Here is a 13,075-nt window from a genome sequence, read left to right on the forward strand (position 1 = left end):
TTTTGATGCTTCACTTTAAAGGTTAATAGAAGTACTGGGATTGGACTAATACTTAAGAATTTTGCAGGTCAATGTGGAGGGGCAAAATCCATACATACCACACCTCTAGATAAGGAGTAGGCACAAGGCAGAGGTAATGGCAATGTTTGAAGCAGTAGATAGGTGCTTGAGAAAGGTATCTCATAGTTGCATCTGCAAGAAGACTGCATCAATATTGTTAAAGCTATTAATGGATCTGTTGAGAGTGCGTCCTGGGGAAGTTCTATTACCACAAACGCAGTATAATTGCTATAAATTTGGAAATGTGCAAACAAATTGAAGATAGTGAAACAAAATTCTTCACTGTAATAAAGTGGAACATTATCATAGAAGAAATTAATCAGATCAATCAAGATCAAACAATTCATACCAACTAAACAAAAACAACAACACATTACCAACTCAACTCAAGAGAAAACTAAAATAACACAGAAGAAAACATTACCAATTAACTAAAGAACTGAATGAATAACAAGTTGACAGTTATAGTAATTAATACTGACAGAAAGCAGCTTACTGAGGTTGTTGTTGAGCATCCATATAACCAGCATCAACCAGAACTTTCTCTCTTTAAGCCAAATCAACATCTTCATCAACCATCATTTTAACTAATTGTTCGAAACCGACTTTAGGTTTCCATCCAAGAACCTTTCTAGCTTTACTAGAATCTCCTTTCAAATTATCAACTTCAGCTGGTCTAAAATACCTCTTGTCAATAACCACATGATCTTCCCATTTCAATCCAACATATCCAAATGAAACTTTCAAGAATTCCTCAACAGAATGTGATTCCTCAGTCGCAACAACATAATCATCAGGTTTCACTTGTTGCAACATCAACCACATTGCTTCAACATAATCACCAGCAAAACCCCAATCTCTGGAGGCTTGTAAATTACCCAAAAACAATTTACTCTGTAACCCAACTTTAATCCTCCCCACAGCCCTAGTAATCTTCCTGGTGACAAAATTCTCCCCACGACAAGGTGATTCATGGTTAAACAAAATCCCATTACAAGCATAAATCCCATAAGCTTCTCTATAATTAACAGTATACCAATGAGCAGCAACTTTAGAAACAGCATAAGGAGATCTAGGATGAAACGATGTGTTTTCAACTTTAGAAACAGCATAAGAAGATGGGACTTTGGGTTACGACTTACTGCTTGGCTGAAACTTGGGCAGTTGTTGGGAGTTTAGAGTGTGTTGTGCAATGAGGTTTGTATAGAATCTTGATTCGGCCAGACTCTAGTAGTGTAGTAACAACAGCAGTGTCCCTTGGTTTGTTCATCAAAGATGATCTCCTGCCTGTGCTACTTATGACTGCATTAGGTACAAGCATGTCTATGAGGGGATGCTTTGGCTAAACAAGGTTGTCTTCTACCTGCCGGTGAGGGGATGACTAATATAGGTAGACCATATTTCATCCATGCTGTAGAGTTTCCTGATTTTTCATACTAAAGGTTTGAACTTCTCATGAAATGAATCATTAACGTGAAAATTCAGAGAAGCAGCTCCAATGAGCCTAGATAAAGAAAATGCAGAGGCATAACTTGTGATCTTGTGCATGAACTATAAGAGTAGACCTGAGACTCCTGACTGAAGCAAGGATAACCATCCTCGGTTACAAGAAAACCAGAAGCATAGCCTTGAACACACTATAAAGAGTGAATGCGGCAACAGTGAATCATTAAAACCAGAAGCATGGCCTTGAACACACTATCAAGAGTGAATGTGGCAACAGTGAATCATTGGAGGTGAATCTGTCTACTGCACTGAGGACAAGAGGTCGAGAAAACCACTCAAGTACGACAGGAAAACCCAAAGTCCAAACTACAGAGTTGTACCAGATTCAACTTGCAGCTCTGTTTTTGTCTGTTTTTGGCAAGATGTAACATGTCAGGCTGGATTCAATCCATTTTAACCACCAGTAGCAAATATCCACTGCTCACTGGTAAAAGATTAAAGATGGATTGAATCCATTTTAATGCTGGATTCAACTCACTTTTTGTTAGAAAATGCTGGGAAGGTGCTGTTGATTCCCAACATTTTCTAACAAACTGTGAGTTGAGTTTTGCACCAAATTGAATCGGCAAACCCCTCAAAACCAGAAAGCACCAATGAGTCAGTTAATCACATACATAACAAATGAAATGCACTATATTAACTTTGATGCCCGTTAAGAATCCATGATCAAGTGAAATAGAGAATCAGACATCCCAACATTTTCAATTTGGTCATCAAAGATCTTCAAGATCCAGAGACGAAGTACCACAACCATTTTAGTGTTGGTTTCATTAGGCTGAACACAGGAAAATGAGGTTTGCCCCGAGTACAATAGGAACTTGCATGTATATATGTTCAAGTTCTATTAACACAAATGCAGTATAATTTCTGTAAAATTTGAAATGTGCAAACAAATTGATGACAATGAACATTAAAAAACAAAATTCTTTACTGTAAGTGATCTTAAAGTCGAACATTTTCATAGAATAAATGATTCATACCAACTAAACAAAAACAACAACACATTACCAACTCAACTCGAGAGAAAACAAAAAAAGCACAGAAGAAAACATTACCGATTAGCTAAAGAACCGAATGAATAACAAGTTGACAATTATAGTAATACCGAAAGAAAGAAAGAAAGAAAGAAAGAAAGAAAGAAAGAAAGAAAGAAAGAAAGAAAGAAAGAAAGAAAGAAAGACATTAATTATTACTGTAGTAAAGGAAGCAGCTTACTAAGGCTGTTGTTGAGCATCCATATAACCAGCATCAACAAGAACTTTCTCTCTTTTAGCCAATTCAACATCCTCATCAACCATCATTTTAACTAATTGTTCGAAACCAACTTTAGGTTTCCATCCAAGAACCTTTCTAGCTTTACTAGAATCTCCTTTCAAATTATCAACTTCAGCTGGTCTAAAATACCTCTTGTCAATAACCACATGATCTTCCCATTTCAATCCAACATATCCAAATGAAACTTTCAAGAATTCCTCAACAGAATGTGATTCCTCAGTCGCAACAACATAATCATCAGGTTTCTCTTGTTGCAACATCAACCACATTGCTTCAACATAATCACCAGCAAAACCCCAATCTCTGGAAGCTTGTAAATTACCCAAAAACAATTTACTCTGTAACCCAACTTTAATCCTCCCCACAGCCCTAGTAATCTTCCTGGTGACAAAATTCTCCCCACGACGAGGTGATTCATGGTTAAACAAAATCCCATTACAAGCATAAATCCCATAAGCTTCTCTATAATTAACAGTATACCAATGAGCAGCAACCTTAGAAACAGCATAAGGAGATCTAGGATGAAATGGTGTGTTTTCAGCTTGTGGTGGTGGTGTAGCACCAAACATTTCAGAAGATCCAGCTTGATAATACTTAATATGAGATCTACCAGTAGTAGCAATATGAGATCTAACAGCTTCTAATAAACGCAAAGCACCAGTAGCAACAACATCAGCAGTAAAATCAGGGATTTCAAAAGAAACAGCAACATGTGATTGTGCAGCAAGGTTATAAACTTCATCTGGATGGATTTCATCAATCCAGCGACGAAGAGATGATGCATCAGTTAGATCAGCATAATGGAGTTTCATCAATGCTTTTGAATGATTATGCGGGTCTATGTAAATGTGATTGATTCTCTGTGTGTTGAAATTTGATGATCTCCTAATTAAACCATGGACTTCATAACCTTTTTGTAAAAGAAATTCTGTCAAGTATGATCCATCTTGACCTGTAATACCTGTGATTAGAGCTATCTTTCTTGGTGCCGTTCCGTTTGTTGATTCAGATCCGGAATTGACGACATGATTCTCTTCTGTTGTTGCAGCTGCTGCCATTGTTAATTTCTTGAATTGAATCTCGGTTTCTGAATTTTGGTGCTCTTTCTGAGAGCGGGGGAGGGGAGAGATTTGTAGAATGGGGGAGGGGTGGAAGTAAATGATGGGGTAACTGTGGGACCGGAGATATGTTAGAAGTGTAAAATCTTGACGGTTGATTAATTTATTTTGAATAGATCTTGTTGGGACCCACACCATTGTCCATCCCGTGATCAAAGTCCACTGGATTGGTTCTACATTTTTTTTATTTTCATGTGCCCGAATTTGCTAATCAGATGTACGTAAATTGGAAGATTAAGAAGATCCAATCTATACACAATTTGGAGGAAGGAAGGACTAAGAAGAAGGTTATTGATTGAGCAAGTCTGTTGTCGGTGAAGCAGCGGGTACTGTACTGGTGGATGTGAATCTATGGATTAATGAGTTGATGACTCGATTGTTTATTTTGTCGGTGCGACATGGAAACCGCGTTGCACAGCTGCAATGCTGGGAGAGTGGAAGTAGTCTTGGTTACTACTCTGTTGAATCTACAGAAGCATGAGCAAACATTGATTTCATCAAGTGCTACCAGCCCACCACTCAGTTGTAGACCATCAGACAGGATTGAGAACTACAGGTGCATTGTTAAAATATGGTAATTCAAGCAAGAAAACATCTTAGTAGTCATTTAAGATGTATTGAATTAAGTTCATCCTCTTTTTAAAACTCACTAACCATTCTTGTCCCCCTTCTTAATACAGAAAAACAAAAACTAAAGGGAGAATCTGCAAATAACCAATCTTGTAAAATTTTAATTCTACAGCATTATTGTGTGAAATCTTGTCTACATCAACCATCCTCAAATACAACTAAATTCAGGCCAGAAGTGCAGGAATACAAAAACTTCCTTTTTACAGTAGGCCATAAAAGATCCTGCTTACAATTTCCTAGCTTAGCCCAAAAACTGATGTCCAAGTTAAGACATTAAACACACCAAGTACGTTTCCAACATTGATTGATCATGTACGTTCTTTGTCTTGTTGGAGTTCACATCTATCACTGCTATAAATACGTTTACCAGCATCTCAACCTTCATACGCAATCCTGATAGGCGTGCACATTGATCTGATAGGTTTCTCTTGCCAAGATGATGATGAGGAGAAAGGATCGACAGAATGGCAGAAGAACACCATCAGTACCAGTCTTTGCGCTGACCGTGTTATTGATATCCATTATTATCTCTTCAACAACAGCCCAGGAAGATCATTCACAGAACGTGGATGAGTATTTGCCTGTGGCTGTGGCCGCACCAACAACACCTGCTGATTACCTCCAAACTCAAAATATGGAACTTCAAGATTTTGATCTCTTGGGATGCATGTCAGTATCCCCACAGATAGTACAATGTGCTGCAAATGTTTACCTGACTTATCTCTACCCTCATATACCACTCAATGTTATATCCTCTTGTTGCGTGGTCATATTTAAGGTTGGCGAAAAATGTTTGCCAAAATTCGACTTCCCAAAAATTGAATCCCGCCACTTCGGGTTCCTGAACAATTTGCCTAATCAGCTCAAGCAACTCTGTGAGCTTATTCAGCCTCACTCATCTGCATTGTCAACTGGTGGTTTAACTGTATCTCCTAAACAAGATGATGAAGTACTTGGAGAATGCTTATTCTCAAAACTTCGAAGTGTGGAGCAGTGCGAAAAAGAGGTGGTCACTTTTTTCACAACTTTGCAAGTTCAATCTGTTGGAAAATCCTGCTGCAAGGCAATTATTGATATTACTGAAGGATGTTGGTCATCAGTATTTCCTTTCAATCCTTTCTTTCCTTCTTTGCTGAAGAACTACTGTATGCCATTGTTGGCCTCCCCTCCTGCGTAAACTCTAAGTTCTACGTTTTTGTCACTTATAAATTTGTTAAAATAATCTTTGTTATAAAGAGATTTTTAGATGAAAAAAACTGGGCTATTATAGCTGTACCTATATATATACACAGCTGCAATGCTTGGTTTTGGCTACAACCTTTTTTGGATCTGTTCATAGTAATAGGAACGGAACTTTTAAAAGGCAGCTTTGCTTGCACTTTGAGTAACGCAGCAACCGAAAGAGTAAAGACTAAAGAGGCTCAACAAGTGTCAGCTGATCTCGCCCACTCTCCAAAAGAAAGCTCACCTTGTGTTGTTGACAACTAACAATATTCTAATAAGTGTTCCGAACTTATCTTACTCTACAACACTTCAAAGAAAATTAGCCAAATAAACACAAATTTCAAGCCTTGATTCCGTGTTGCAGGACAACCAATGGTTTTTCACCCTCTTAACATTGTTTTTCATCAAGTCCCACCACCCAGCAGTGGAGTGAAGGCCATCAGACAGGATTGAGCAAAAGGATTAACATGATTTTTCACCCTGTTAACATTGTTTGTCATCAAGTCCACCACTCAGCAGTGGAGTGAAGGCCATCAGACAGGATTGAGCAAAAGCATTAACATGAACATTGTAAAATAAAAGGGTGTTGCATTCGCAAATGAACTACTAGGCCACAATTTTAAACAATTGTAAGGGTCTGCAGGTTCAGTATACGATAATTAAAGAAATAAAGCATCTAAGTAGTCAAGGTGTATTGAATTAAGTTCAATATGACAATTACACGCCCAAAGAAAGAAAGAAAAGAAGATAATAGTGATCAAAACAGATGGCTGTAGATAAACTTTAAGTGATTAATCCCTAACATGGTTTAAGCAAAGAAGAAGAAACACTCCTCTAATAGTGAAAGCAGCTTAGATGCTAATCCTCTTTAAAACTCACTAACCATTCTTGTCCCCCTTCAAGATACAGAAAAACTTATAGAAACAAACATAAAAGAGAGATTCTGCAAATAACCATTTACTAGATGCTTCATGGGTCAGCAATGGTAACCTCAACCTCAACACCGGGTTCAATAGTAATTGAAGTGATCTGTTTCACAACCTCGGATGAACTGACAAGATCGATAACTCTCTTGTGCACACGGAGTTCAAAACGATCCCAAGTGTTAGTACCTGAAAAATAACGACAAGGAAATTAACCACGATGTACAGTGATTTGGTAAAACAACTATCTCAAAGAACAATGCAAGTATTCACAGCTGAGATAATATATAAAAAACTAACTTAAGCAACCTGTCAAATATGAGCCATAACGCTCGTGTGCTTATAATTCTACAGCATTATTGTGTGAAAACTTGTCAACATCATATAAAGAAAATGAAAGTGTAGACCACAATGTACAGTGATTTGGTAAAACAACTATCTCAAAGAACAATGCAAGTATTCACAGCTGAGATAATATATATAAAACTAACTTAAGCAACCTGTCAATTATGAGCCATCACGCTCGTGTGCTTATAATTCTACAGCATTATTGTGTGAAAACTTGTCAACATCATATAAGGAAAATGAAAGTGTAGACCCCCCCAAAAAAAGTGTTGGGTCCTTGACCAAGCTTGCACTAACAGACACCCTCACAAATGCAATTCAAGAAAGCAAGCAACCATCCATCCAGGGAAAGGCAATGGCAGTTACAGACATTGGACAAAATAATACAATGAGCCTGTGAACAGAGACATATTTTGGGTCTCTAAAGTGATCAGAGACAAAGCAACTTTTGAGTTATACAAAAACCTAGTACCTCAAAGTTCTCAGCCTTTGGAAGGACCTAGAACTAATGTACAACTTTGCATACTTAGTTGATAAAACCATTATATCACAAGATCGAAAAGATACTATGAATTCAGGATGCCCAAACACTGTCTGTTTAAAGGTCAAAAACAAGCAGAAGTCTAACATTAAGGAACCCGAATGCATCATAAATACACAGCGAGTTGCATAAGACACTTCCCAGATGAAAAGTTATTACACTCCCAAGTGTCATCAAATAATTAGCAACTTAGTAAAATAAAAAGAGAATCGACAGTGACAGATGATCCTGAAATTTAAGCTAGTCATGCTTCTCCAAATAATAATCAACCTGACATAATCTAACTTGTAACATTTCAAATCAAATGCTATCAATACAAGTCCAACAAAAATAATAAAGAAGTTGGCATTAAAATTTACCTTCTCCACAGGGGGTCTTCCTGGTAGTGATGTGCAGAGTTTTTGTTGGCATCCTCACAGGTCCCTTAACTTTCAACCTCTTGTTCTTAGCTCCGGTCACAAGATCGGTACAGACTGTTAACATGACAAGTTCAACAAATTAGCCATATCCTTCAACTGGATAACAAAAAGTAAGTCAACTACACAAAACACTAAATTGACAAACCTTTCTCAAGATTTTTTACATTCTTGGATGAAAGAGTGATCCTGATACGGTGCATTTGTTCTTGTGGCTCTTCAAAACCAACCTTCCCAGCTCCGGGTTTCATCATAGCAACGGTCGCCATATTTCAATTCTCAAGTTCACTACAATTGAAACAATACACAAGAGATTACAAAAAAAAAAAAAAAACCCTAATATAAAAGCAAAAATAAACAAAAACTAAAACTCTTATAAGGTAGATGACCTGAGGCTCAAATATCACTGACGAAAATGCAAAAAATACAAAAATATAAGATCTATATGATACAATAAGTATTTTCTGAATCATGAGCTTATGTACCGGAACAAAAATAGTTCGTAACTCATACTGTCTGTTGTAGCAGACAGTATGAACAATATTAAACCCTAAAACACAATATTATTGTTCAAACTAAGCACGATTTGAAACGAAAAAGATAGCTGATGATGAAAATATGCAGAAATCTAAATTGAAATCTCATAATCTACAGATTAGAAGACACTGAACAATGAAGATTGAAGGTCAACAATAGATCTGAGTAGAGGATTTTACCTGATGGAGTTCCTTGAGCTCTTCTGAAAGTTGGATCGATTTAAAATGCAGAGAAAACCTAGACAGCAAAGACGGCTTAATGAAAATATAAACCCTAGTCGAACTTAAATCTTTTCTAGGGTGTATAAGGTACTGTGTTTTACTCTTTTACCCTCCGAACTTTTGTGCTAAGCCCCATTGCGCTCTCAAAAGAGGCCCATGGGATTTTGGTGCTTTATTTGGATTATTTGAACGTTTCCGTACTAGTCTTACGTAGGGGTGAGCAATAGATGGGTGGATGCGGATTTGGTACCACCCACAACCAATCCACTAAATTAATTGACGGATTTTAAAAATGCACCCGCATCCGATCCATTACTCGACGGGTTTAATACTCGCTGATAAGCGGGTGAACCGGTGAATGTGGGTGGATTAACGGATTTCAACACAGATACAACCCATGGATAACCCATAATATGAGGCCCTTAATTAAAAAAAGTTTAAATCTAGGCCCCGAGTTTTTAAAAGACCTTGATACCCTTATGCATATTGTCAAGCCCATAATTAAATAAAATTTAAATCTAGGCCCAAAATTATTAAATCTAAGCCCGAAATTATTAAAATACAGTGTGAAGGTGTAAACAGAAGTTACACATGCATATGGCATGTGTAACCAGAAGTTACACATCCTTATGATATGTGTAATGCAAAGTTACACTTGTATATATATGCAAATAAATAGACATCAAAAAAAAAAACACAAAAAAAAAGTTATTACTTTAATATTCATTTACAATAATTTCTTAGCATGTGTAACTAGAAGTTACACACGCATCTGTTTAGTGTAATTGAGAGTTACATATGTGTCTATCTAGTGTAACTGAGAGTTACACATGCATTTGACTTGTGTATTCAGCGTCAACTCCAGTTCCAGCGAGACCATTACCACGTTTAAGCAATTAGCTTTTATGAAGTTATCTAAAACCTGAAATATAACAACAAGCAATCAGTATTTATACGATTAAAATGAACAGTACATAAAACAATGTATATTTCAGTTTCACAAGCATCTGACTAGTGTAGCTAGCGGTTACACATGCATCTGAATTGTGTAACTGAGAGTTACACATGCATATAACATGTGTAACTAGGAGATACACATTCATCTGGCTAGTGTAGCTAGCAGTTACACATGCATATGACTAGTGTAACTAGGAGTTACACATACATATTGATATGTGTACCCAAAATCAGTATGTGTAAGTAAAAGTTACACATCTAATTAACATGTGTAACTTGCAGATACACATGCATCTGAATTATGTAACTAGGAGTTACACATGCATCTGACTTAGATATGTCAACATAAAATCAGTTAATCCATCTCTAAATGAATAACACTAGCAAAAACGAGAGGTGACTATCAAGCAATTACCAGTCATAAAATAATACAGTTAACCTTGCAAGTGAATGAGAAGCTCTTAATTAAGATATCACTGCTTCAGCAGAAAGACGTTGTTAGCACTGTATTAACAGAAAGACGTTTTACAGCGCTAGTCTAGATGTACCTAAGCCATTTTCATATTATCGATGACGAAGGACATTTTAAGCAACAGAAAGTAAAGCTTCAGACAGTAATTATACTGGCAGAATAATACAAACACCTGGGAACCTTGTGCTAGCACATTAATATCGCAAAAAATGATCACACAACTGATTCAGCAGGGTATAGATATGAACCCAGGAAAACAAAATGCATGTGTAATCAGTAGTTACACATGTAAACAATAGTTACACATGCATATTAGCATAAGTTACACATACAATCATCATGTGTAACTAGAAATTACACATCTAATTATTATGTGTAACTATAAGTATAACCTGCATCTAATTAGTCTAATCTGCATCCACTACTACTCCCTACTACTAGGACTTGATGTTCTTTTCTCAATTTCATAAATATAACCACTATAACATATCCCATCAAATTAGCATGTGTAACTATAAGATACATATGCATATCCCATCAAATTAGCATGTGTAACTATAAGTTACACATCTAATTTGCATGTGTAACTAGTAGATACACATTTATTTGGCTTGTGTACCTAGAAGTTACATATTTAATTAGCATGTGTAACTACTAGTTACACATCCATAGTCTGCCAATGCTAGTTAAACGTGCAAATTGTCATGCATATGGCTTGTGTGATGTGCAGTTAAACAGATGTATGAGTTAAGTGAAACCATTCCAGACCTATATCCATATACTACCTTTCAAGAAAAAGAAGTAGCTAGTCGTAAGTAATCAAGAAGCTAGAACACTTCTCAGGTACGTATAAATACAACTTCCGTATAAATACAACAATGTATATTCAGCTTCACAAACATCTGACTAGTGTAGCTAGCAGTTACACATGCATATAACATGTGTAATTAGGAGTTACACATTCATATTAGTATCTGTACCCAAAATCAGTATGTGTAAGTAAAAGTTACACATCTAATTAGCATGTGTAGCTCGAAATCCCACATCTAATTAGCATGTGTAACTAGAAATTACACATCTATTTAGCTTGGGTAACTAGAAGTTACACATCCACTTAGTTTGTGTACCTAGAAGGTAAGCAACAATTATCCTATCTATGTAGCTTGTGTAACTAGAAGTTACACATCCACTTAGTTTCTTATGATATCCCTTTTCATAAGAACCTTCAATATATAGAACATAAACTTTATATCCCAGGATGTGTAACTGCTAGTTACACATCCTGCTAGTTACTGTTAGATCATCTCCAAACTGAATGATGGCCCTTTACTGAGAACAAGCTGGCCATAAAGAAACTTCCAACCAATGTTATCTAGTAATTCCAATATGATTGATATACCTTTTCATAAGAACCTGCAAATATAGAACATAAACTTTATATCCTAGGATGTGTAACTAGAAATTACACATCTATTTAGCTTGTGTAACTAGAATTTATGCATCCACTTAGTTTGTGTACCTAGAAGGTAAGCAACAATTATCTTATCTATATAGCTTGTGTAATTAGAAGTTACGCATCCACTTAGTTTCTTATGATATCCCTTTTCATAAGAACCTTCAATATATAGAACATAAACTTTATATCCCAGGATGTGTAACTGCTAGTTACACATCCTGCTAGTTACTGTTAGATCATCTCCAAACTGAATGATGGCCCTTTACTGAGAACAAGCTGGCCATAAAGAAACTTCCAACCAATGTTATCTAGTAATTCCAATATGATTGATATACCTTTTCATAAGAACCTGCAAATATAGAACATAAACTTTATATCCTAGGATGTGTAACTAGAAATTACACATCTATTTAGCTTGTGTAACTAGAATTTATGCATCCACTTAGTTTGTGTACCTAGAAGGTAAGCAACAATTATCTTATCTATATAGCTTGTGTAATTAGAAGTTACGCATCCACTTAGTTTCTTATGATATCCCTTTTCATAAGAACCTTCAATATATAGAACATAAACTTTATATCCCAGGATGTGTAACAGCTAGTTACACATCCTGCTAGTTACTGTTAGATCATCTCCAAACTGAATGATGGCCCTTTACTGAGAACAAGCTGGCCATAAAGAAACTTCCAACCAATGTTATCTAGTAATTCCAATATGATTGATATACCTTTTCATAAGAACCTGCAAATATAGAACATAAACTTTATATCCTAGGATGTGTAACTAGAAATTACACATCTATTTAGCTTGTGTAACTAGAATTTATGCATCCACTTAGTTTGTGTACCTAGAAGGTAAGCAACAATTATCTTATCTATATAGCTTGTGTAATTAGAAGTTACGCATCCACTTAGTTTCTTATGATATCCCTTTTCATAAGAACCTTCAATATATAGAACATAAACTTTATATCCCAGGATGTGTAACTGCTAGTTACACATCCTGCTAGTTACTGCTAGATCATCATCCAAACTGAATGATGGCCCTTTACTAAGAACAAGATGGCCATAAAACAACTTACAACCAATGTTATCTAGTCATTCCAATATTCATGATATACCTTTTCATAAGAACCTGCAAATATAGAACATAAACTTTATATCCTAGGATGTGTAACTAGCAGTTACACATCCTGCTAGTTACAGGTTTCAGATAACTAGCAATTAGACATCCATATGCCAACATATATGGATACCTAGAAATGTGAAAATCACAATCAAATTTTATGAGTCATGTTTACCTGAAGCTCACTCGACAACACCATCCTCATCTGCTTAACCACTTTTGTGGTATCAATATCAACTCCACCACTCCCTGCAATCCATACATACACG

The 13,075-nt window shown here is 36.2% G+C and overlaps 3 protein-coding genes and 1 pseudogene across 3 annotated transcripts; 1 reads left to right on the forward strand and 3 right to left on the reverse strand.

The window, feature by feature from the left end:
- Positions 1–552: 552 nt before the first annotated feature.
- LOC113291297 lies at positions 553–1,381 on the reverse strand (annotated as a pseudogene).
- A 1,089-nt stretch (positions 1,382–2,470) lies between these two features.
- On the reverse strand, positions 2,471–3,988 carry LOC113288813 (GDP-mannose 4,6 dehydratase 1-like). The gene has a single exon (XM_026537936.1). It carries the CDS (start codon positions 3,897–3,899, stop codon positions 2,781–2,783), a length of 1,119 nt encoding a protein of 372 aa, XP_026393721.1. The 5' UTR covers positions 3,900–3,988; the 3' UTR covers positions 2,471–2,780.
- Positions 3,989–4,806: 818 nt separating this feature from the next.
- On the forward strand, positions 4,807–5,766 carry LOC113286031. Its single transcript, XM_026534753.1, has one exon. It carries the CDS (start codon positions 5,026–5,028, stop codon positions 5,764–5,766), a length of 741 nt encoding a protein of 246 aa, XP_026390538.1. The 5' UTR covers positions 4,807–5,025.
- Positions 5,767–6,479: 713 nt separating this feature from the next.
- On the reverse strand, positions 6,480–8,891 carry LOC113288814 (40S ribosomal protein S20-1-like). The gene is made up of 4 exons (XM_026537937.1): positions 8,755–8,891; positions 8,187–8,326; positions 7,982–8,095; positions 6,480–6,925 (listed from the first exon to the last, which is right to left on the reverse strand). The coding sequence occupies exons 2-4, from the start codon at positions 8,305–8,307 to the stop codon at positions 6,783–6,785; spliced, it is 378 nt and encodes a 125-aa protein (XP_026393722.1). The 5' UTR covers positions 8,308–8,326; positions 8,755–8,891; the 3' UTR covers positions 6,480–6,782.
- Between the last annotated feature and the right edge of the window lie 4,184 nt (positions 8,892–13,075).

This window comes from Papaver somniferum, chromosome 6 (assembly GCF_003573695.1).
Source record: "Papaver somniferum cultivar HN1 chromosome 6, ASM357369v1, whole genome shotgun sequence".
NCBI lineage: Eukaryota > Viridiplantae > Streptophyta > Magnoliopsida > Ranunculales > Papaveraceae > Papaver > Papaver somniferum.

What these genes read in the sequence shown, in the direction of transcription:
- LOC113288813 (XM_026537936.1), bottom strand. Translation starts at nt 3,899, where the DNA reads ATGGCAGCAGCTGCAACAACAGAAGAGAATCATGTCGTCAATTCCGGA.
- LOC113286031 (XM_026534753.1), top strand. Translation starts at nt 5,026, where the DNA reads ATGATGATGAGGAGAAAGGATCGACAGAATGGCAGAAGAACACCATCA.
- LOC113288814 (XM_026537937.1), bottom strand. Translation starts at nt 8,307, where the DNA reads ATGGCGACCGTTGCTATGATGAAACCCGGAGCTGGGAAGGTTGGTTTT. An exon ending in TGTAAAAAATCTTGAGAAAG is followed by an intron (nt 8,096 to 8,186) that starts GTTTGTCAATTT and finishes TCATGTTAACAG; the next exon opens with TCTGTACCGATCTTGTGACC. An exon ending in GAAGACCCCCTGTGGAGAAG is followed by an intron (nt 6,926 to 7,981) that starts GTAAATTTTAAT and finishes GTTATTTTTCAG; the next exon opens with GTACTAACACTTGGGATCGT.